The sequence below is a fragment of the Herpailurus yagouaroundi genome, unplaced genomic scaffold, assembly GCF_014898765.1.
Source record: "Herpailurus yagouaroundi ecotype Mexico unplaced genomic scaffold, PumYag 140, whole genome shotgun sequence".
NCBI classification, from domain to species: Eukaryota; Metazoa; Chordata; class Mammalia; order Carnivora; family Felidae; genus Herpailurus; species Herpailurus yagouaroundi.
Window position 1 is genome coordinate 16,210,091 of NW_024412395.1, and position 26,025 is coordinate 16,236,115.

At 40.4% G+C, this 26,025-nt stretch overlaps 1 protein-coding gene across 8 annotated transcripts in view; it reads right to left on the reverse strand.

Annotated features, from left to right (window-relative positions):
- Positions 1 to 26,025, reverse strand: part of NCKAP5 (NCK associated protein 5) — a 983,894-nt gene that overhangs the window by 85,979 nt on the left and 871,890 nt on the right. For all 8 annotated transcript variants that reach the window (XM_040474891.1, XM_040474892.1, XM_040474890.1 and 5 more), the window contains 3 exons: positions 20,449 to 24,221; positions 19,530 to 19,707; positions 12,164 to 12,239 (listed from right to left, as the gene is read on the reverse strand). In XM_040474891.1, coding sequence (XP_040330825.1) covers positions 12,164 to 12,239; positions 19,530 to 19,707; positions 20,449 to 24,221 — 4,027 coding nt within the window. The remainder of the gene's footprint in view (positions 1 to 12,163; positions 12,240 to 19,529; positions 19,708 to 20,448; positions 24,222 to 26,025) is intronic.

Genomic DNA, 26,025 nt, shown 5'->3' on the forward strand with positions numbered 1-26,025 from the left:
CCTTCCTTCCTTCCTTCCTTCCTTCCTTCCTTCCTTCCTTCCTTCCTAAATCACATCTACTTCTCAGTCACTAATTTTTCATCACCTTCACACATAAGCAGAACTGCTGGCTTTAACTGCACTTAAAGCACAGTCGGTTCAGCCAATCCATAATGTGTGGTCAACTCAGAATTATCTGTGGTCGACTGGACAAGAAAGAGACAAAAATTCAAGAGTTTCCCACAATCTCGGTTTCTGACGTATTCCTCTGACACTTGATGTACTTCAGAATTGATGATGAGTAACTTAATATGGGTGGTCAGGGCCGTGTTCCTTTCCTCCCCTCTCCCTCTTCTCTAGGCCAGTCTCTCTTCTGGAGATGCTAAAGGGCCAGCCAAATGGTAGGAGGGAATGGAGTGTGGTGACGGATGCATGGTATAGACCAGAAGGATAAATGGAAGACCCATTCAGCCCACAGATACACTTGCCAAAATATATTTGTGTTTTGTTTTGGATGGTATTTTAATTTTTATCTTTTTTTTTTAAATTGTCAAACATACTATAAATACGGGAGTAGATACAACATACAGATTCATTTAAGTCACCACCATAAAAGAACACCCATAGCCAACCTTAACAACAGAAAGAGTGTTTTTAAGACACTCTTGTGCTCCTCTCTGGTCATATCCTTCTACTCCTACCTCTTCATAAGACAATCACAGTGTTGAATTTCATGTTACTCATCAACTTTCCATGTTATTTTTGTTTTTACAGTAAAAAAATGACATATTTATTAAATTTCTATATAAGCTCATCTACAGAGTTGTACTGATTTATGATGTAAACATTGATTACTGTGGATACTGGTCTAAAAGTTTGAAAGACATGGCCATTCAAAAAATCTTGGCAAGGACATCAGGGAATATGTGGCAGGGTGACCACAGAAACATTGTAATAATACAAAAAAATGGAAAACAATCCAAATGTTCATCGACAGTAGAAAGGATAAGTTTTAAAATATGCATGCTATGGAATACTATAGAGCAGTGAAAACTAATAAATAGCAGGTGCATGCACCCTCATAGATTCATCACAAAAACAATGTTGATATAAAAAAAGCCAAATGCAGAATACTTACAGTATGATTATAGTTGTATAATGAGCAAAACTAAACAAAACTGTAATAAGGCTATCCAAATAAAAATGAATATTAAAAGATTACATGTGTATTATATATATGTATATATATATATACATATATATATGCACACACATATACATGCATACATACATACACACGACAATTTCTTTACCCATTCATCTGTTGATACACTTAGATCATTTCCATATCTTGGCCACTGTGAATAACGCTGCAGTGGATGTGGACATGCAAATGTCACTTTGAGATAGTGATTTTACTTCCAAATAGAAAACAGAGGTATCACACAACGCAGCAACCCCACCTCTGGATATGTATCTGAAGGAAATAAAATCCCTATCCCAATGTGTAGATTTCCTTTTATTTATCTTGCTTGGAACTAATTTGGCTGTCTGAAACTGAGAATCAGTAACTTTCTTTAATTTAGAAAATTCTTAGTCATGAATTCTTTTGATATTATGTTCACCCTGCTCATTCCATTCCCTCCTTCGTGAGCTATTATTAGATGCATGTGGATTTTATCATCTCTTACTTAATGTATTTTACCCTCTCCTTCACTTATCCACCCCCTTGGTTCTCTGTGACACATTGTATATAATTGTTCAACTCTGTCTTTTAGTTGAGTAACACCCTCATCAGTGGTAATCAATACTAACAGCTTTTGATTTTTTGAAGTTCTTTGTATCCTTTTTTGATATCAAACTTTCATTTGTTTGTTCCTTTGTTCCTGTTCATTTCCATTTGTGTTTCCTTGGAATACATTACTTTTATCTTACATTCTCTATTGGATAATTCTCAATTCTGCAGTCAATGCAGGACTTATTCTATAGCTTGCCTTTTTTTTCTTCCCTGCCACTCGCTAATGAAATTGTTATTTCCCCTTCTTAGTGATCTTCTATTGTGATTTAATCTTCCTTGGAATTTTGTCCGTGTGTAAAGTTTAGAGTGGTTGCATCAAGAGAAGATCTGCATTGGATTCTGTCAGGTTCCTACAAGCACTATCACCTTGAGTCTGCACTTTTTAAAACTTTTCATTACGATAAATTTCAAATATTCTCCAACAGTGGGGTTGCACAGCTCGAAAAATATTAATATTCTGCCATTCATGTCTCAACTATTCCAGTTTCTTCCAGTTTCTTCTCTGTAGTATTTAAAAGCACAGTTCAGAACACTTAAAAAAAAAATTCAAGCTGGGGGATTTAGGGGACACAGAGAGTGAATGAGTGCCTTGATCCACAGGAGTGTGAGCCAAGGATTCAATCTTCAGAGGAGACTTTTTTTTTTTTTCCTTTTTTTCTTTCTTTCTTCAGCTAGAGTTAAGACTGAGTTGAGGCTAAGTTAGGAGCTTATCCTTACGGTCTTCCTCTGGGTTTGTTGCCACTGCTCTTGGGAATCCAGCCTGATGCGGGTGGGGAAGGCATGTTTTTGATCTAACACCTTGCCCTGCTCAGCCCCTGGGCTCTCATTATGTCAATAGTTTAGCTCCTTAACACCAGGCTCCAGGGAGGATGACAACTGTTCCATGTCATCCATATCTGAGGGACTTCAGTACTAAGTGAAAGTGAAGGCCAACTGGGACAGCTGGTCACCCTAGCCCTTGGTCATCAGACACTGGCACATACCCTGTGGGTAAGTGCTGGTTACAGCACTTCCCCCCCACTCCCCGACATGGATTCTAGCTCTCTTGCCGTCCCTGCCTCTGACACATTCCTTGTAGGCAGCTCCACCATGCATTTAAAAGAATAAGTGTATTTTTATATTTTATTCTACACTTTTAGTTGTGAAATTCTGGGAAAGGACTTTGAAATTCTAATTTGAAATATTGCCAGATAAAAGAAAGTCTCTGAAGATTTGCTTTTTACAATTGAGTCCGCATTTTAAAATGTATCATATGCCACATAAAAATCTATATTTTTTGGCTTCTGGTGAAAAATGGAAGGACTTGGTTACATAGGACCAGCCTTCTTCTACAGTGACAATGGAAATTGACAAGTAGCTGCTCCCCTGGGGTCAGTTGTATTGTCTTCATTCCTTAAAACTCCCATCACTCATGTAATATATGCTTGTATATGTCAAGTCTGGACTATCTCACTCATTGAACCGGGGGCTTATTGGAGTTTTCAACCCCCGACCAAGCAATCTACTAAAGGGATCCTTGAACTGTGGTGCCTGCAAGGTGGCCAAAAAAGTACCTAGCCATCATTTAGCATTCTTGGGGGTTGCTTTGGTTCACAGCTATGGACTGAGCTGGGTTTGGATGCTGGCTCCATTCCATACCAGCCACGTTGCTGAACAGAGTATGTAACCTTTCAAGACATCCATTTCCCCACTTGGAAAGGGTGACCATAGTATCTAAGCTGCAGGGTTGCTGTGTGGATAAAGCAAGGTAACATACATAAAACACGCTGGTCAGTGCCTAGCATATAGAAAGTTTTTAATAAACAGTAGATATTCATATATGACCATCTTCTTTCAGAAATTTACTGTCACACTGGGCAGGTTTCTGGTTCAGGGTCTGAGGCACTCTGCTTTTTGACCTTGTTTTGACCTTCTGCCTATTCCTTACTGTGCCATAAGTTACATACATGTGCTTATGTTTACTTTAATTGAATGAACTTCCTCTTAAGAAATTGAGGGAACTCTACAAAATGAGGTCTATGTATAGCTATTTCAGATTCTCCAACTTACACTGTACAGTGATAGGCCTTGGAAAAATGTGGGGAAAAGGGCAAAAATTATTTAATGTGTCTACCATTACCTATTTGGTGAGCCCTTTCCCCTTCTCGCACCTGGGTTAATTCCTGCCACCCACTGGGGCTTCAGGTCTGCCTCTGCCTCCAGCAGCTGAGTGTCCCCATCTGAAGAACACCATGCTTACCTTTCCTAAATGTCAAGCCATTCCTTCTTCTGATTCTCAGTTCCCTGGAAGGAGAATATACCAGCCTCATGACTCATCCCTTTAGGGTCTTGCTGGTACTAAGCTGAGAAATGCACTACTGCTATTAGTCAGTGAGGCTCAATGTGCACCCTTTCCAGAGACCAGGTATTGTGTAACAAGCCACTTGAGGGCCTTTCCTAAAGGGGTCACCAAAGGGTAGGGAATTCTAATATGCTACCAGGAGAGATCTTTTGGGGCAGAGAGCCCTTTGGCAACCCTTAAATAATTCTGGGTGTCTACCCTTTCACATAAATATGTGACTCTATTCATCAGAGCCCACCATTCAGGAGGAATCGATATGGTGCATATATATAAAAAGGTGTTACAATTTTAAAAGTTGGAACATGAACATGAAAGTGATTGGATGGCCACTTCTGATCATGTTAGCCTTTCTTTAAAAATCTCCACAGTCTGAGTGTTATTCTGTAGGATAAATTTCGAACATCTAAGGCTGGCTTTCAAGGTCTCCACAATCTAGTCTCATCTTACAAACCAACTGTATCTGTACCTTATTCTCAAAAATTACTCTCTACTCTAGCCAAGCTGGTGTTCCATTAACTATTGTCCCCTGCAGTATGCCACATTCCTATCTTCAGGCCTTTGCTTACCCTCTTGCCCTTGAGTTGAAAGACATCTCCCTGTCCCCTTGGCTGATGAGATCCTAACCTTTAACGCAGTGGTTCCCAAACCTTGCTCCCCACCGGAATCACTTGGGGATCTTTAAAAAGACACTAATGGGTAGCTCCTATCTCCAGAGCTTGTGATGTGTTATGGGGTGTGACCTGGGCATCAGCATATTAAAAATTTTTTATGTTTATTTATTTTGGGGGGGAGGGGCCAAGATAGAAGGAGATGCATGAAACAGGCTCCAGTCTCTGAGCTGTCAGCACAGAGCCTGATGTGGGGCTCAAACCCATGGACCACAAGATCATGACCTGAGCCAAAGTTAGATTCTTAACAGACTGAACCATTCAGCTGCACCTGGGCGTCAGCATATTTAAAGACTTCCCAGGGGATTCTGATTTGCAGCAAAGTTTGGGAAACACTGGTGTAAATGGAAAATTCACTTTAACTTCAATATCTTATTCTCTTACTTTTGTCTTTTCCTCACACATGAAAATCAACCTTCCTGGCTTTACCAAAGCTGGATTCTACACCAATCTGTACACTCATATGTATGCAGAGTATTCCTGTAACTTAATCTATCGTCACAGTGTATCTGTTGGCTTTTCTGTCTCCCTACTAGATGGCTGTTCACAGAGTAGAGGCACTGTGTCTTACTCATCCCATATCCCCAGCATCTAACCCAGGTTGTGGTTTGTAGAAGATACTCAGTATAGGCTTGTGGACCTAAATAGAACTCTGCTTCCTTGTGTAATCTATAGGAGCAAATATTTTCCAGGAGAAAAAAAAAAAAAAAAAAAAAAAAAAGAAAAAAGTCATACATTCAACTCTCCAAGTCTACAAATCTCTATCTCTAGTGAAAGAAAAACAAACAAACAGAGGAAGGGAGTCACAGACCAGACTTTAGTAGGCTCATAAATACAGAAATCTCCACCAGAGCCTCAGCTAGTGACTCTCTCTGGTAGTTAGAGGAAAGTACTTATCAGAAACAAGTTTACAGATGACAACAACAGAAACCCAGCCACAAAGGAATGAAAAAAACAAAACAAAAGCAAAACCAAGGAGGATGACCTGTAATATTCCAAGCACAGGACTTAGTATGTAATGGATATTCAATGGATGAAAATTGATATTACTCTTTCTAGTCCTTGTCAGAAGAAATCAGATGGTCCTATTTCCATGGTTCTACCTTCATGACAGGTGGATTCATATTTCAGGCTGTCAGATGCAAAGCTTCCCCTTTAGAGTTTGTCACTTGCAGTTGTAAATTGCAGAACTCTATGTAGTCACATGGAAGTGTCCTTTCCCAACCTATTACTTTATACTACCTCTTAGATGTCCAATTTAGGTACACTACTCCATCTTATTCCCCATCCATCGACATTATTATCTAAATAGTTCTCAGTTCAGTGCCAGTCTGTTAGCAGTCAACAGAACATCATTTACTAAAATTGTTATTGAGAACATTTGTACTTCCCACTCACATTTTGTTTTGATCAATAACTCGCCCTTTCTACAATTAAGCTTAAACATGTCAGCACACTATTTAAAATGTGACATTTGACTTAAATAGCCATCTACTCAAAAGTTGTAAAAGTCTCATCAAGTTTCCACAATATGCTTTAATTTTATTTTTTGTATGAATGACACTCCTTGTATACAAAATTCCTAAATTTTTTCAAGTTTTCTCAGTGGGGAAAATTGGTAATATTCTCAAAATGAGACAGATTATTATCATTAACTTTAATTGACCAGCACCTATAGTCCTGAAAGGCCTGGTACCCTCTTGGTTTTAATTCTAGAGAAAGGAAAATTCTAGATACATTACATTTCAGAGAAGATTTATGTGAGCCTTTATATACTTTGTGGGTGACTAAGTATATATTACTCATAGACACAGTGGTGGCAAACTAATCCCAGATCAATATATTTTCTCAAAAAGTTACTCAAGATTAACTATACTAATAGAGAGTGGTTGTTCAGGTCATGCAAAACAAAAACTAAGCATACATCATTAAAATTCTGTATTTTCCAAAAACTCTTCAAATTTATTTTCTATAGTTTTCTTAAATTACAGTGACAATTTATGTTTCTACCAAGGAGGTAAGCTTGGTAGGGGGTGAGCAGCAGGCTAAAAATGGTATGTGTCCTCTGAACGCCATTGCCCCTTTCTTCCAAAGAACTTCCTTTTTTGTTTTTCCTCCTGGACATATGGCTTGCTGCCTGGCATGTTTCCTATCCTATGTACTACATACTGGCCAATGGCAGAAGGCATGGGCCAACTGCTAGGAAGTATTCAAAAAGGGATCTTGCTGGTTGGAAAGTGAATGGTTTTTCAAGCCATCTTGAACCATGAAGTGGCCTTGGGAATGGAAAACATATAAACCAGAGGGGCAAGATAGGAGAAGTCTGGCACTGTCCTAACATCCTGGATTACCTTCTTCTGGACTGTCCTGTGTGACAGCAAGAAAATTCTTTTGTTATTTAAACCGCTGTATTTTGGGGTATCATTCACTTCCATCTGAATCTAACCCTACTGATACTAATAATTAAGGGAAATCCAGTCTTGGATTGAAAATAATTGTGGTCTGGGTAATTCAAGCTGTATAATCTATGTACAGATAATGACGGTTGACCATATTGTATTAGGTCATTAATATTGATGAGGGAGCAAAAGGCAAGCTAAGGACAAAGCAAAGCTAACACCCTTGCACCCCCTAGCCCCAACCATGTTGCAATATGTTTGCAACTGTCTTAATGATTTACAAGAAAAAAGCAATCTCTAGAAACCTATAGACTCAATTTCCTGGAGCCCTAATATCTCCCCTCCATAGGACAGAAAATCTTATATGATCACTCTTCACAGCCCCAGTGCAGCTTTTTCTTCCCATGATCCTGTCCCTATGCTTTAATAAAACCACCTTTTTACACCGAAGACATCTCAAGAAAGTTGGCCGTAGGTTCTGAACCCCAACACTCCAAACCGCATCAATATTAATATAATAAGATAGGTTCCAGAACTCATTCCATTCAGATAAGATCCACATCTAGGTTTTGATTCTTAAATTCTCCATGTAACTGAGGTACTTGATTCAAGCGTCTGTGAAACTTTCTCTTTCTCTCCTAAGAACCACAGCCAGAGACACTTTGACCTCAGTCCAGGCCTTCTCTCCTCTGCTGTGTGAAGAAGCTACTGTATTCCTCGACCTTCATTGGAATGTGACAATAGAAACTATGTGTCATATGACCCTTTCATCCTTTCTGTTTGTATCAAACTCCAGACTGGGCACAATGCGATTTGGATTCCATGCTGTATGGCTGAGTGAGAAAAGGTTAGGAGAACGAGGTCTGTATATTAGGCAGAGGTGAAATGGTGATTGTAGCCGGTTATCTAAATCTTCTCTACTTGGCTCAACACAGCTTTGTCCCACTGCTTAGCCTTCAGGCAGTCTATTTCTCAAAAGTACAGTTATATGACAAAATAATTTTTCCTCCCTGGCACTGTGCCTTGTGCTATTTATTGTCTGAAATCAGGTTAATTCTGTCCTTTCTTCCTCACCCCATAATTTGCTCAAAGCAGTGATGTGACTGCCTGAAACTTTAATAAAAGTTTCAAGAGTTCCTCTTAACTGGAGGTAAAACTTTTCTTGAGTCTTTGTTATAATGCAAATATGTGACCTGAAAAGATACCCGCTTCACCTATTACTCCACTGATGTGAGTTAGTCTACCAGATTGGCTAGCTAAAGTCTAGGAGAGAGCAAGGGATAATGAAATGAAATGTCCCGGGAAAATGGAAATAAACTGGTGAATAGTCTGATAAGTAAGTCAAAGGGGATCTTTATTGAGTACCTGTTATCCTCCTGCATAATATATTAGCTGCTGGCTAAGGCCAGTTTGGGGAAGAATGGAAAAAGGAGGACAGAAAGATCACTTGGGGGAAATTCTTGAGGTGGGTAGGAGGGTACCAAGCAACTCTACAGAGCTACCCAAAGAAAGCCAGATTCTTGGGGCTAGACAATGCCCTTTGTCATGCTCTCCTTTGGTCATAGGAGCCAGAAGCCTTCCTTTAGGACTAAGAGACAAAGAGGGCAACCAGCCAACAGGGGAGGGTAAATAGATTTCATGCAGCCATGGGGCACTGGGACATTTGACCATTGGGCTATTGGACAGATTATTCTTTGTAACTCTTTTAAATTTGGAGAAAATAATACATATCCTTCATTTCACTAGAGCCTACCATGAATCTTTGTTTTCTTGGATATCATTCAATTCTGCTTGGTTTCTTCCTTAAACTCCTCAAAGACATTTCCTCCTCTTTAGAGGAATTTCCAGATCCTCTGCCTCTGCTTAGAGGATTATTTTTGATACTATCACTGGCCAGTGTTCTTAATATGAAACAATGTTTTTTGAATTCCTACTGATCATTTAATCCCATTAGATAATTAATATAATACACAGGGTGAACCTATTATAGTTAAATAGCAGGAAAGAACAATTAGAAATATGAGCTTTGTGATCATTTGTGTTAGCACTTCTATTAGGCTGGGCTAGTCATTTTCTTGTTGTTTATTAATGTGGAAGTCTGACATTTATCAGGGTGATTTTAAAGAAAAAAATCTAGTTGTATTATTTTAGTTAATTTATGAATCTTGAATTTCAATATAAAGCAGGCTTAGTTAACACTACTTTATGTTATAACCAACTCCTAATATTTTTATTAAACTAACATGACAAAAATGTAAACATTCAGATTCACAAATTTTCTGATTATTCTTCTTTGTTAATGACATCAGCTGTTATTTGGTTAGAAGGATAACATATTTAGATTTGCTGGGTTGCAAAGCATATTCTATGCTTATATAACATTTTGAGGCTATGTGACAATACTTAGCTTAGACAAAATGAAGAATATTGGGTTTACCAGCATGCTAAAAATACCTTCTCAGTCATTCTTGTGGAATAAAGAGAAATACCCACTTGTTTGTTGAGTCTCCTTCAGTCTTCAAATGGATGAAGTTTTTTTTTTTTTTTTTAATTTTTTTTTCAACGTTTTTTATTTATTTTTGGGACAGAGAGAGACAGAGCATGAACGGGGGAGGGGCAGAGAGAGAGGGAGACACAGAGTGGGAAACAGGCTCCAGGCTCTGAGCCATCAGCCCAGAGCCCGACGCGGGGCTCGAACTCACGGACCGCGAGATCGTGACCTGGCTGAAGTCGGACGCTTAACCGACTGCGCCACCCAGGCGCCCCGCGGATGAAGTTTTTACAAGGTTTGCAGTGATCTTATGGATTGATTAACCCAGGGAATGTTCTCAACCCTGTTCTCTCTGCTACCTTATGCAATAAAGAGTAGCAATATACTGACTTTCCCAGCATCCTTTGCAGCTAGGATTGTCTTTATAATCTGGTTCTCCTCAACGACATGTAAGATGGAATCTAGGGGGTGGATTGTGATGGAGTTTTACTCTTCCTTATACTTTGCACCTTGAATATAAAGGAATGCCCAGAGTGGTGGAAATCAATTTGCAACCCAACAGGTCTGAGGACAAAAAGCCAGGGCTTTTGATAACATTGTTGAGTTGCTACCCATCTTTCATGTTTTCCTTTTTCCAGTTTTTTTAATTGTGTAAAATGATCAAATGGCTTTATTCCATATAATGATTACTCAGATTTGCAGTTGTTGTTTTATTGGTAGCTGATAGCAGCTTATTCACATAGTTCCCCCTTGTTTGAGGAGATAAATCTCCATAGTGTGAAGACCAGGTCAGGTCTCTGTCATAAGCATGGTCCAAATTTACTTCCAGGAGAGTAATCTAAAGCAGCACTTTCCAACAGAGCTCTGTGTGATGATGGAAATGTGCACACAGACCACATAGGATATGTAGCCAGTGAGCACTTGAAATGTGTGCAGTGCCACTGAGGAACTGAATTTTTAATATGACATAGTTTTAATGAATTAGAACTGAACCTGAAATGGCGACATGTGGTGACTAGCTATTGGGTCAAACAATGCAAACCTAAAAAATCACTAGCCTACGAAAGCATACATTACTGTAGCTCTTTTGAAAAAAAAAAAATCAGCCTCTAATTTTATATGTTATTTTACAGGCCCAAGAACACCTCATTATAGAAAAATGATGATCCAGCAGGGCATTACATAGTGTCATGTTTGAAGGTTGTTAAACAATATTTAACTTGCATATTAGCTAGCTACACAGAACTGATACCAATTTAAGCATTTTACATTGACAACAACTATAATAAAAGATGTCTTCTTGGAATAATAATCTTATTCAGACTGCACTCATTCAGCTGTTTGTTAAGGTTTTTGGCTCCTCAATTACAAATGGAAAGAATAATAATGGAGTGCCAGTCTCATTAAGCTGTGGGGGTACAATAACTCTCTGAGAGAAACTGTAAATTACAGTTTGCAGAAGACTTCCGGGTACACGAGAAAACCAGCCATGGAGGGTCTCTATAGGACCCAAAGAGTGGGGAGGTGCTTGGAGCTGGCAGCTGAAGATACAGGAGCAGTGGATACTCTAACCAGACTAGAAACCAGAAATGTGTGGGGCTGTCATGCCCTAGAACATAGGATTCGATATCAACTGCTATACCCAAATGTGATTGGAAGAAATGATTCCATCATGCCTTGGTATCTGGTATAAACCTCCTTAATTGGCATGCTTGCTTTCATAGCTATTTTTAGAGCCTGAGGAAAAACTAATTCTGTCATCATCCAAGGTGGCTGCTATCACCTGACAAGGATTATAGTCACAGACAACTACTCCACCAGTTACCTCCTGGCTGCTGAAAACAGGTCAGCAAAAGGTCAGCAAAGTCTTTTCGTGTTGGGAAGCTGAGTTCCTTCCACCTAGGCCTAGGCACGATTTTAAGAAATAGCTGACAAATCAAACTTATTTCACACACAAGGATACTTGTAATCAGGGTTCTAACAGAAATGATGAAGAAAATGAGTTGTGAAGTTTCGGCAAGCCATGTACACTGAAATCTATTAGGTTCTGTGTGTAAAACATATTCAATTAAAAAATGATCCCATTTAAGAAAGCTACCACCCCACATTTCTATGGCAGTTGTGCAGAATGCTTCTTGAGACAATTATAGAAGCTGGATCGATTCAAAGTTGATTTTTTTTCCTCAGAGAAATTATTTACACTCAGTATTGTTTTCATTTCATCCTGACAAGTACCTACTTCTCATCAGTTTGCAGTGCATTGCTCTGAAAACACGCATGTTTTCTCTATAGGTCCTGCTTTGAACCACTTACTTTATGGTAGCTTCCAATGTCTGAGAAGATAAAAGGAAGCCTGTGTGAGAGGTTAAGACCCAGTGCTCACAGAGGTGAGGCATGGGACGTGCTCTGTAGGAACACACTGTATCTGCAAGAAGGTTGCATTAAAAAAATATCACCCATGAAGATGTACATGACGTGGATGTTTACCTATGATGTGGCTCTGAAATGTGGGCTCCGCGATCACATCTTCATCCTCTTGCAGGTCTCCGCTTGCTTCTTTTATCTGTGGCAAGAAGAAAATACTGTAAGTTCTTCTTTATTACATTCAACAGATTGTCCGCAATCCTCAGAATGATGGTTGGTTCTGTAAAAAATGTGGGCATGTGTGACTCAGGGTGTGTATGTACATATACGTATACAAAGATTCTTCATTCACTTGGCTTTATGACAAGTTTTAATCACAAGAGCATATTTTCAGAAATATAACCCCAGACCTGAAAATGAGGATTTTCAGGGTAACTAATTCTTCAAAAAAATTAGAGATAATAGCTTTGGTTTTTAATACTTAATAAAGTCATAGCTGTTAGGAAAAATTAAAGTCAAAGGACATATAATTCCTCCAGAGACAGTGACTTTCACCACAAGTTATTTTAATAAGAAGAAAGAAATATACTTAGATCTCCTGACCCTTTCCTGGAATGTAACTCTCTAAGAAAATTATTTTTTTTGTTCTTTCTGTGATGAAACATAAGGTGACTATGATGTATGCTTAGTGGACTAGAGCAGTGACACATTCATATCGATTTTTTAGGTCAAAAACATTCCCCTTATATTTCAGTTGAAATATCCAGATGCTGAATGGGGTAGCATTCAGCAGAACTCTAGAGACCTGAATAAAGTCACAGTGTTTTACAAATGAGAATTCTGAGATCCAGTAAGTTTCCATAAACATATTGTAAGTGGAAATGCTGGGATTACAACTCAGGTCCCCTCCTTCTCAATCTAGTGACAGTAGTAGCAACAATAACATTATCAGTACCAACCATAATTTAAGATTTTTTTAAGTATATTTATTTTCAGAGAGAGAGAGAGAGAGAGAGAGAGAGAGAGAAAGCAAGTGCAAGAGTTGGGGAGGGGCAGATAGAGAAGGAGAGAGAGAGAATCCCAAGCAGGCTCCTAGCTGTCAGTGCAGAGCCCGATGTGGGGCTCAAACTCACAAACCGTGAGATCATGATCTGAACAGAAGAGTCAGATGCTTAACCTACTGAGCCCCCCAGGTGCCCCGGTACCAGCCATAATTTAAAAAGCAAGCTCTTAAATACTATAGAGCAGGAGCTGTTTGAGCTCTTAATGCCTATGATCTCATAATCCTTAGAATAATGCTAGGTGCTATTGTTAGCCTCCTCCTCCTGAAGAAACAGACAAGTAATTACCCAAGTGGTGGAACCAGGATTCAAACTCAGTAGTACCGACTCCAGATTTGTGTTCATTTGAGGGAAATTTGTTGTTCTCAAATGTCCATTTGACTATGCCAGTAGACTTGGCTTCAATATCAAGGCAGCTTGTGGTCCTTGGCAGAATGACCCAAAAAGCCCTTTTAAAATATATCCCCATCGGTCACCTGGGCAGCCAATGATAATGATGTGAACCATGCACTGAATGCAATGGAGTTCTGCTTAGGCACATGCATTAGAGGCTGTCAGTGGACATGTGCAGGGGCTTGAGTGGAATGCCAAGAAACTCTTATTTCATACTTGCAATGTTGAAAGTCATATGGTACATAATGACCTTGAGATACATTTGGCTTTTACCTATTTTTCATATTTAATGGAATAAGACCAATATTTATATCTTAAGACTGCAGTTCCAATATCAGAATGGAATTGGTGCTTATTCTGTATATGCTGATAGTCAGATGGTGGTGGACTCAAGAGAGTATGTAGATGGCTACCTGAACCTCACAAGGAGAGACCAAGGGTTCAATATCCAGAGGCCATGCTTCCTCACTTTCTTTCCTCATCAGTCTTTTGCTCTGCAGGCATACCCCTGTTTGTTAGCATGTCCAGAAGAGGAAAGTTAGGGAACGGGGCAGGGTGTGGTGGAGGGGAAGGCTTCATCAATAATCTCTTTTCAGTAGTGGACATTTATGCACAGCAGAGAAGAAAAATGCCATGAGCATCAGCAAGGCTAATGTGTTACTTATTTGCCTTCCAAGCTTTGCCTAGCTTAGGGATCTGTTTGTGACAAGGCGATCAAAAGACTCACTGAAAAAGGGATCCCAAAACACCTTCATTTCCATCAACCCAATCTGAAGCTTCCAACCACATTTATAGACACATCAAGGAAATCTGCTTGTATTTTCAGTGCATACCAACTCTTATGCCAACATATTTAATGTTTTTCCTTACCTGTTATGTAAAATAATATTTCCTTTAGGTTTTCCTAAACTGGGGGTGCCCTGCTAACCTGCTGGAATGTAGATGAATCATCATCTTTATCAGCCTGTGAGATTCTAAACTAAAGATTCCAATAATTAAAATAAGATTCTCATCTTACAGATGAGGAAAAGAGGCTCATACAGGGTTAGTGATCTCTTCAAGGTCAGAAAGGATTTCAGTTTTAGAGGGGGCACTCCTGGCCCCTATTCATTGCTATAATTAAATTTTTCATAGTGCATGATACTGTCACAGATGTCCTTTCTAGACCTTCCCAAGAACTAGGATTTTTTTTAGTGTTTGGCAGTTAGATATGTAGGCAGTACTCCACGTATGTAGATGGCTCCACGTATATATAAGCAACATTTTTATTTAAGAATAGCAAAAATTTTCCGAGTGTATGTATGTGTGTGTGTGCACGCACGTGTGTGTGTGTGTGTGTGTGTGTGTGTGTGTGTGTGTGTGTAACTTCCCTGCTTCCCTTCCCTTCTTGTTTCTTAACCAATCTGTGGAACTTCACCACCACTTTTCTCCAAGTATCATATTCAAGACAGAAAAAAAAAGGCCATCCTTTTGTCCTACCTTCCAGCTCTCTGTCAGAACTTTTCTAGGGCGTTCTGTGCTTAACAGCAAATGTTAAACGTGGCCTCTGGGTATTTATCAGAGGAACAGGGCTTGTAGACAAGGTCCCTGGTTCTTTCAGCTTTCCTAGGCTGATGACCCGTGAGGAGTAGATGACCCATGAGAGGAAGATCCAAAGATGGGTGAAGAACTAGCAAAGGAGTGGAAAATGAGGCATGCCTCAGAATGGCATACTTGTTGGTTCTAATCATCTATACAAGTAGATTCCAATGTGAAGTGGCGAGGAATTAAAAAAAAAATCCATTTGCCTATGGAAATGAGGGGCATGATTTGTTTTGGCAGCAGATTCCCCTTGCTAATTATATTTTTCATCGGCTGAATTTAAAATGAATTTTCATTCTTGATCGCACAGGGTCTGGGTATTGGTGAGTCATTGTAGGAACTTTGCTGGGGATCAGGGGCTGCCAACTCAAGATTAAGAATTTGCCAAAGATAGGCACAAGTGGGACGATCTTCACATGACAAAGCCCTTCAAAGATAGGAGTGGTCACAAAACCCAGAAGTTTGGCTCAGAAAAGAATAGTGATTAGAGATGTAGAATTTTCTCAAGCATTGTTCTACCAGAAACAGACACAACCTAATGTCAGTAATGTCCTATTTGATAAGAAGTAGCAGGTAATTCAAGCAATAACTATGGGCTATTTTCGGTTTAACTTTGTTGTCAGTATGTCAGGGGCCTTCTAATGGTACACCTCCAACTTCTGTCCATCTTTTGGGGTCTGCAGTTGTAGTTAAGAACTGTACCAAATAACTAATCCCTAACAGGAAACCAGTAAAGTGTCACTGTGCCCATTATATTCTATTCACCCCTACAATTAGAAAAGGCAGGGAGGAATGAGTTTACAAAGGACCCTGAAGGAAAATGGAAAAAATAATTCAACACATGCACACACAGACACACACCCAACATTTGGGGATACCCTTCATTTGGAATTCTGCTTCTATGTCTTCTATAAATCATCCCAACATAAACTGCTTCCCAAAAAACAACATTGTATTGTCAACATTTATTGCAAAGGAACAGAATATAATGAACTTAAGTGAGACAAGAAGCGATCTTTGGAAGGAAAACTCGAAAAGGCATTACTTTTAGAAAAGTTAGTCATTTAAAAAAATTTGCAGGAGGAGGGCAAAATATGCATGCTTCTTATTAGCATCAAAATGCATTTAGTACAGAACTGTTCAATTAAGGATGTTGAAATTACAACATTTTGCAGAACTTAATAAGATGATAACAATTTGCGTAATTATTGTACTATTTTATGCTATTTCATCACCACCGTATCATTTTCATGGGATAGTATTTGATGCTTTTTTTATTAGCATATGTGATTTTTTTCACACTATGGGACACTGGCTGAAAAAAATACTCATAATTTAAATTAAAATACCATATTAAAACGGCCATCTCTTCCCAGTGCATGAAGAAGGTATACGATCTCGTTAATTTTGTTAACAATTTTTATTTTGTCCAGTGATAGTCAAGTAGGAGCCTGGAGCTGTCTTCCCTTGAGACTTCTTATTACACAAAATTATCTGAATCCATAGGAAGGAAGGATTTATAACACATAGCAAGTAGAGTGCATTTCTTTCTTTCTTATTTACTTAATACCTATGCAATCTTTCCTGGGGATGCCTTTTCCCCTCTTGTCATGATTTTATATAATTCAAGTAGAAGTACAAAGTAACGTGGCCCTTGTCTAAATTACACAAAAATTAGAGCTAAGTGGTCTGTGAATGATGGCCTAAATGGGGACATAAGCCTCTAATTAAGGTTCTGAAAAGAGAAAAAGATTGAATTCAGCAAAGAATTAATGGGACTTTTACACATATTTTAAAATGTATCTAGCAATCCTGAAAATGGGTATTGATATGCAGCTACCAGTGAAGGCAGTGCAGGTCTGCTACATACATGAATTTATTACATGTATGGAAATGCTCATGTATCAGCATAGATTAGAATACAATCCCTGAGGACCCTCATAACTGAATACAGTCTTGGTGTGTGAAGGGAAGAGATGGTGGTATATTATAACATTTTGAACAGTGATTTCACTAAAAAACAAAACAAAACAAAACAAAACCCATGTGACACGTAATGTATCATGTGTAGCTACTGTTTTCGTCCCGAGTGAATACTGTCAGAAAGATTCTCTGCAATAGAGTTTAAAATAAGCAAATGGGAAATTTACCTTGAGCTCTAGTAGGGGAAAATTCCCTCAAACTCTGAATTTTAAGAGGTTCGTGGGCATTCCCATCAATGTGCTATGGTATTAGAATATATCCTATTTTGCAACTAATTTCCTTCCTGTACAGGCTGATAACATGTAATAAATAGGTTTTCACTGCTAGTCTTGTACTAGTCCCAAAGGAGACTATGGCAATGTCCTTTCTGAAATTAGTAATTTTAGTCCATTCCACATTGATGATTATGGAGATGAAACAAAAAACCCCCACTGCATTTTACATTAAAAAAAAAAAAAAAGACTAGGTGGTCAACTATCCAGGTTAATAATATTCCTCTGTATGGAAAAGCTTCCCAGCATGACTAATTTTCTCTTGCAGCTAACTAGAAAAAATTAGCATATCCCTATTGATTATGTATTTTGGGGTGGTTAAGTAATCTTTGTACTTCACAGAAAATAATAAGAATGTTTCTTGCTGATATTCTGGAAGGACCAAAGGACACTTATTGCTACCGTGAAATATAGTAATTCAGTGAAAGACTGAAGACGAGAGACAAAAAGCACAGAAATTACTGTAGTGTTAGGAAGTAACGAGAAAGTAAAAATGAAATTGTGAAAGCCAAACAAAGGTTTTTTGTTTTTTTGGTATTTCTGTGCAGCAAAGATATATACCCTAAGCTGTCAGAAACATATTAAATGGGGCATAGTTAAATTGAGTGCCTCTGATAAGAGGCTCTGCCAGGCTATCAAAGTTTTAGATCAGTTGGATTGAATTTCTGGCATATTGCACGTTTCCACACTGTTCATTCTCTCTTTCCTTTCAGTGACACTACAAGGGCAGCCTTACATATGCTTATAATTTGTGATTTTATAATGCGGGGGACATCTACATTTTCAAAGAAGGGAGGATACCATGGAAGCCCAGAAGAAAAAAGAGGGGGGAAACTTTTGCAAGGACCTAGTTTGCAATATGACTTCAGAGCATTTGAAAAAAAAAAACAAAAACAAAAACAAAAAAACAAAACTTTATAGCTCTTCCGAGTCCAAAGCTATTTGAAAGAAAAATGTGCATTTGTGTTAAATTAAATTATGTCTATGAAATTCTAAGGGACCCTAAATATCAAGAATTCATTAAACTAGTAATTAATAATAATGAATGCCAATCATGATTACTTCTAAAATCTCCTGTGAAACACTCTAGAAAAAAAAATGTATAATTACTTTATATTTCAGGTTTTCCCTAAGAAAATGGTAGTATGTACCATATTTTACAATCTCTTTTATTATACTACAAAAACATATGGATACAGTAATTCTATAAAAAGAATTTCTTTTTGTTTGTGGAAGTGCTTCAAAACTTATACAAAGGAACAATAAATATCACCAAATCAATTATGCAAGAACAGAAAGAAGGTAAGGAGAGCAAATGCAATTTAAGGTAATTTTAAAACCAAAATATTATTTGAAACAAGCATATCCTGGGGAAATATAAAAATACTCTTTCATTTTTTAAATATTTATTTTTGAGAGAGGGAGAGGGAGAGGGAGAGAACGAGAGAGAGCTCACATGAGGAGGGCAGGGGAAGAGAGAGAGGGAGATAGAGAACCCCAAGCAGACTCCATGCTGTCATCACAGAGCTAGACTTGGGACCAGATCTCATGAATCATGAGATCATGACCTGAGCCAAAATCAAGAGTCAGCCACTTAACAACTGAGCTACCCAGGCCTTTTCATTTCTTAAAAGAAATTACCCCTGAGTTGAGCTTTTCACTTCATAATTAAGAGACTCAATAATAGGGAATCAAGTTCCAAAATAGATTTCTTCAATACTTTCTGTCTAGGTGAGAGGAATTGGTACATACAGCTTTCAGGGGAAAAAAAAAAAAAAAAAAAAAAAAGAACAGTGCTTAAATCGAGCCATCTAAGTAGCCAACAATCTCTCCAATTGTTTAGCGCTATTATGTTTTATAATCATGTCCACGCCTTTTTGTGTTGCTGGAAATGAAGGAAATGATCATCAAAACAAATCCCCTGCACAGGAGGCTAATATGAAGATGACACCAGCCTGTCAGTTGCAGGCACTCTGGTTATACCGCCCTGAAAGGCAGCTAACCCAGAAAAGATCCTGGAGGCAGCGACTCCATTTGCAATATTGCTCTCACTTCTCTGCTGTCACCAGGTGTCTCTCCTTTTCCTTGAACTTTCTCCCCCCATTCACCCGATAATCTTGTGCTTGCACATTGCCATCAGCTTAGCTAGAAAGAACCCAACCAGATTCACTTCATAACCAGGATGGGGGGAGCACTTACCAGGGAGCTTTTCGGTATTTCCACATCGGCTTTGGTTTTGATGTTTTTCTTGTGGTTTCCTTGAGTGCTCGTAGAGCTGCTGGTGAGGCAGGAACCCTGGGAGCTGCCCTTTAACACACTCCTGCAGGAAACATTATTTGATCCACTTTCTGTCTGTTGAGCGGCTTTCTTATCAACTCTGCAGGTAGAAAGTGATTCCTCTGATAAATTACATTGCTCTTCTTCAATTACTACTTTTCCCAATCCTTTGATGTTTAAGGTAACCTCTTAGTATCTCTTTGTCTTTAAACCTTTGAGTGATAAATGTTTGTCAGTGGCCTTGATCAGATCTTCATCTGACATCCCAGGAGTGTGTCAGTTTAGATTTGATATTTATTTATTTATTTATTTATTTATTTATTTACTTACTTACTTACTTACTGCTTGTGAGATGGGGGAAGGAGGGAGCAAAATAAAAGCCACTGAAGAGTGATTGCTAAATACATGTCTGGCTTGAGATCAGGAAATATAATTACCTCTGGAACGTTTCTAAGTATACGTTTGCTTGCTTGGCACAATCAATGAGGTCGGCATACCTTAAAACGTATGTGTAATTTTCTTCCATTTCATGCCATGTGGGTACAATCCACGGTCCCAGTGTAGGCTGAATTTCTATCAACCTTGATAAAACTTACCATTCTTTAATTTCAAAGACCATTGATTTGGTTAACAAAGTAACATGGACTAAATTATCATTTTATGGCTAACTTTTATTTCATTGTTTAAATTCTGGCTAATGTACAAAAGACTGCTGCCACTGTGCATTTCTGTTTGCATGAAAACATGCTTGACCAGCATTTCATGTGCAGGAAGCAAACGACGCTCCCTGTTTTGGGGGGGGGACCCCTTGACATTGCCACCCTCTTTGCCAAGACCTTACCTGTTCAAAAGTTCCGTCATAAATGTATTTTTCGTTGAACATGTGACAGGGCTGGGTCTACTTCTTGGTTCAAACTTCGTTTGGTCATAGATGTCTTGTGGGGTCTTCAAATTATTTTTGCTTTGTAAACTATTGTCCGGACTCTGTGCCAACCTAGTGTTCCTGGCAAGCTCATTTTCCATTTTACACTGCAGCTCAGGCTTCTTTTTCTCTTTTTTTCTCTCCGATTTTAGCTGTTTGTTTCCAAACCCCAAACCTTTTGCATCCTTTTTTTCCACTTTGGTTTTGGAGACATCCATTTTCTTGCTACTGAGAGCTGGAAGTCGACTCCTCCGAAAACCAAACCAGCTGGCTAAAGAAGGCCCCGGCTTTGGCTTCGCTTCCACAGAGGGGGACTTTGTTTGCACTTGGCCCTTTTCCACGTTTTCCTGAATGCACAACATGACCTTTTCTTCAATTGTGGGTGACAGGGGGGCTTCGGGGCTCACAGAACCAGTCCTGGTTGTAGAAGTATCTGGACACCTTCCAGAAGTTTCTAGCTTGGAGGTCCTGCTTGTTTCAAAACTGTGTGGACGCTCTGTCCTCCCCAGATTCTGCGGGGCTCGTGGGCAATCTGTTGGGGCGGGTGGGCATGTGTAGTGGTCACTGTTTGGTTCCTCAGGGACAGCCATGGTGGGACATCCTCCCTCTGCATAGCCCTGCTTGTCTTCCATTCCACAGGGGGCAAGGAGCCCTTCAGATGTTGGAGGGACCCTCAAAGGCAACTTGCTTGGGCTCCCATGCTGGCTACTGGGGCTGCTGCCTGCACTCCCTAGGGAGCCTTGCCTGGTGGAGAGATGTCCCAGAGGCCTCCCCACGCTGGGGAGACTGTCAGACATGGGAGCAGAAGGGGTCTTGTTGGGCGAGACTTCCGCGGAGGAGCTCTGTCGGGTGAGGGAGTTGCCTCTCTCAGCGGTGTTGGTAATAATCTGAGTTCGAACTTTGCCTGGCCCTTCCATGGGGGGAGTAGGGGGCTTGTCACCCGAGTGAGCACTGAAACTCTGGCTGCGGGCTTTGGCTCCATTCATGCCTAGAGCTGGTTTTAAGTGTGGCTTATTGGAGGAAAGGGATCTTTTCACAGCCCTGTTTTCTACCCCATCTTTTCCATCAGCCCCAAGGATGCTATTATCCAATGACTCTGGCATTGCCGTTTCCAGGGGAAGCCCTTCAGCCAAACTGCCTTGTGCCTGAAAACACAGTGGAGTCACAGTTCTTTCTCCCACTGTGGTCTCCATGCTCACTGGATTCCCAGCATCCTCTGGCTTAGCCTTGCTCACAGCCACAGAACTTTTAGAGGCTTCATTCAGACTGTCTTTTTCATGTTTCCCTGGCACTGTAGAACTTTTCCTGAGCAATTGGGGAGATTTCATGAGAACTCTGAACCCAACCGGGAGGCGAGTTTTCAGCCCTTTCTCATGAGCGCTTTGACAACCATGTGGGGTGTTATGGCTTTTGGAGGAGGGTGATGATGAGTGACTGTTACCCTGAGATGATGGTGACTCATTCGCCCCTAAGAAGGCAGGCTTGGGTGAGGTGGGGACACAGTCATTCATTTGTCCTTTTCTTCCTGGGGACACACTTTGGGGGGACGATATTTCCAGTGGCTCAGGGATTGAAGGACAATTCTTGGGAGTCCGTAACCCTGTGTCTGCTTGTGTGATCCCAAGCGTTTGGTGAGGTGGGGTTCTGGGGACACCTCTCTTTGGAGAGACCCTTAGGGGCCCTGGGGCCATCACAGCAAATGAGCTGGTTGGGGTATGAGCGGAACATCTGGTTTGAATCACTCTTTCTGTGGAGGGCAGAGGGTGAGTGAAGATAGGCTTTTTGAAGGCCACAGAAGGTTTCTTCCCTGGCACTTCTGTCATGATCTGATTAGAAGAGATAATAGGAGCAGAGGATCCCTTCAGAGGTGGGGATTTGAATATGGTCCTTGCTGTTTCATTGGGGACCCTGGTGTCGGGCTTGGCAGATGAGGGTGGTGGCAAATAGTCATAACTGGGCCTGACGAGAAGGGAGCCTGACCTGTCTGGAGGGGGTGGGGGGGAAGGTGATTTCATCCCTGCCTCTGGCCCAGGGTCACAGTGTTTGTCCCTTGTCGGGGGTTCTCCATTGTCACCTGGCTCATTGAGGGGCCTTGGCAGTAACTGTGATGCTGGAATCTGACTCTTGGAGCACTGGACCCAATCCTTTCTGCTGGACATTTTGGAGCCATGAGGAAGTTGGCCAGGGTGTTTTGGAATGTGTGAATCTGGCTGCAAATCAAAAAGGGGTGCTGGGCCCTCAGTCTTCTTGAACCGTGAGAGCTTCCCAGGAGCTAAGGCTGGTGATTTTTCAAGAGACACTGGGCCCGATGAGGGCACTTTTGAGGAGAGTTCAGGCTCTATCATTTTTGATTTCTGAGGTGAAGACTTGCCCCTGGCAGGGATTTTTGTCAGACTTTGTTTCTGATAGATACCCATGGACACTGAAGACCTAGAATTACTCTGGCATGACACAGTGAGTGTTGGTTTGGCCGGTCTTGGTCGCTGAGTATTTTGTGTGACTGTCCTGGGGCTGAAAGAGCCAGAGGGTGCCACAGTAACATTATCTATGTCATCTTTTGGAATGTTTTTCTCAGTTTCCTCTTCGGGTCTCTTCAAGAAAGTGTAGTCTCTTGCTGCAGCTCCTGGCTGTAAATGAGCCATTCCCTGAGGTAAAATTTCAGTGTGTTCTGCCTTGGGTCCAGTAGGGGCCGGATTGATGGAAATTTCATTTCTGGTAACAGTGACAAAGCCAGTCTGGTGAGAGCTGAATTCAATGGGCTCGCCATCTTCCGCATCAAATATGACGGTAATGCATTCTTCTGAAGAAGTCCTTTTTACAACCCTTTGCTGCTTAATGAAGCTAAACGTCTTTGGTCTACTCTCTAAGGGGATGGGCACTTGTTTTTCCTCCTCATCAGGAGACCCCAGTTGAGATTTTCCAAACCCCATAAGGATGTCCAGATTCTCCATGGATCTGTCAGTGTCAGCAGTCAGTGACAAGTCTGAATGGCTTTTCTCATCACTGCTACCGATGTGCAATTCATCAAAGGCTTCATTGTCATCGGTGTCTGAAAGCTGTAGACTGAGAGCCACACGGCCCTGACCGCGTGGCTCCCTCTCTCTCTGTACTTGAGGCGCCTGCACACTTGGGCACAGCATCCTCTCCAAGGGGCAGTTGCTGGCACAACTGGTCCGATTCTCAGGCCTTTCCCTGGGGTAAACTGAGGACATACCTTCTGTAAAGTGTTTTCTGTTCAGCTCCCAGCCAAATAGGCTGTCAGAAACACTGTGGGTTAATTTATGACTGTGCAGCCTGCAGCCCTGGTTTGGAGCTGCCTGGAGCAAGGCTAAGGAGGAAGAGTCCTCATCAGCATCATCGTGGGAATCTGTGTCATAGACAAATGTCTCGTGGGGCTCCTTGCTGGGGCTCCTCGTGTCAGTTGGTTTGCAGGGGGGATACCCCTTGATGCTGCTACTCTTAATTCCTGGAGAATATATTCCTTCATTTGAGTTCATGCAATCTTTATAACCCCATTTTGTTATCACTGATGGGGGTTCAAGTAACACCTTTCGCTTCTGTAGCTTTCTTAGTCCTTCCAAAATGTGACTTTCCTTGATACGAGTGGGAGGTAGTTCATCTGTTGGACTAGCGAAGCCACTTGGGAGCGAAGAGTCAATACTTAGCCTTTTATCCCAGTTTTGTGATGATTTCTAGGAAAGAAAAGTACATGTCAGACATCACTGAATCACGTGGATCACAACTACCAAAAGGAAAAGTCCGTGATTAGACTTGATTCTGGTGGTTCAGTATTCCTCTATAAATGCATACCTTAATTAATTAATGTTAATTAATCATTAACTATGCAGCAAATCCCTGCTTTGCCAGCTTCTGAGCTAAGTAGCCCATGATGTAATAAAGTAGTAGATAAGGACCCTGCCCTCAAGGAGCAAGCAAGCCAGCAGAGGAGAGGAGACTTGACACAAATAAGTCAAGGGGGCAAACGAGGAGTATGAATGTAGTAGGAACTCCAGAAATTCAGAGAGAGGTCAAACCCCTGTTTGGAAAAGCCATGAGAGGCATATAAGAAGATTTTTGGTGTGTGTGTGTGTGTGTGTGTGTGTGTGTGTCTGTGTGTCTGTGTGCGTGTGTCTGTGTTTCAAACCTCCCTAGCCCCTAAACAAAGGATGAGTTTGCCTTGGCTGAAACCTGGGGGAAATGATCTCCAGGTAGAAGAAGTGGGATGGCAAAGACCAAAATAGTGAAGATATGTTGAAGGTGCACTTAGGAAATAATCAGAAGACAATATGACCTCATTGTACAGTATTTACAAGAGGTAGAGTGGGTAAATGGAAAAGCAAGTTGGTCCCTATATTAATGGTCCCTTCCATTCTAAAATTTGATAGTTCTGGGTCTTCATAAATTTCTTTGATAGAAGGGGAACATCTGTGAAACACATACATACATCTAACAGTGGGACACTGGCTGCTAGAACCCTATAGTAATGATTTACCTACTATGAAAGGTCAATTTTCTGTTCTTCATACCATCCCAAATACTAGTGCTAATTTTGACTAAGAATGACACAGAAAAACCATTCTATCCTACACAGACCTTCATATTTCTCAGAGTATTGCTAACCAGAAGTGGAGGGCAGAAGTAGAGAAGTAGCATTTACTGACCATCTGCTGTGTAGCAACCACTGGAACAGGGCTTTGATTTAATATTCAGAACAACACCATGAGGGAGATATTATCAATTCTGTTTTACTAGGGAGAAAACTGAGAGGCAGCATGGTTAGTCTGTTTAAGATTACACATTTAAGGAAGAGTTGGAACAAAGGTTTCAAAAGCTCTGATTTCCAGGGCTCTTCCTGGGACTCGGTTCCAAAGTAGCATTGCGGAGATTCGAACCCAGGCAGGCTGGCTCTCGAGCCTGCATACCCATTGGCAATGCTATGTGACTGGAGCCAAGTCTCTCTGTTCTCTTCTCTATATTGTCAATGTCATAATAGAGATCATACATAATCGTAGACAATCTTCACACCCCTCGCACCCCTCTCTTGAATGGAACCTGCAGAGTTTTATCACATACCAAGACTCAGGGAAATCGGTGGGATTTGGGCACGGACCTCAGTCTTTTTTTTTTTTTTTTTTTTAAGGTTATATGATTAAAGGTGAAGAACTTCTATGAGTGAATCTGGTGGTTTCAGATGTGTGCTCTGTGCCCACCTTGCCTAACAGTGCAACTTCTCTTGGCATCTCCATACATACCAGCTGCCCCCGCCCATAACTGACCACAAACCATGTGCAGAGGTTGAAAAAGTGTCAGAAACTTCATGTTGGAGCCTTGGCTTTTTAGTAATCTGTGAACATTTGCTTACATCTAAGACATTTCCATTAAAATTACTCTTGCTATCTACAACACATGGTGTTTATTTTTTTATCTGTTATTTGTTGATTGTTTTTAAGTCAAATTATATATTTTCTTTAGAAAACTCTCCAGTATCAGAAGTTG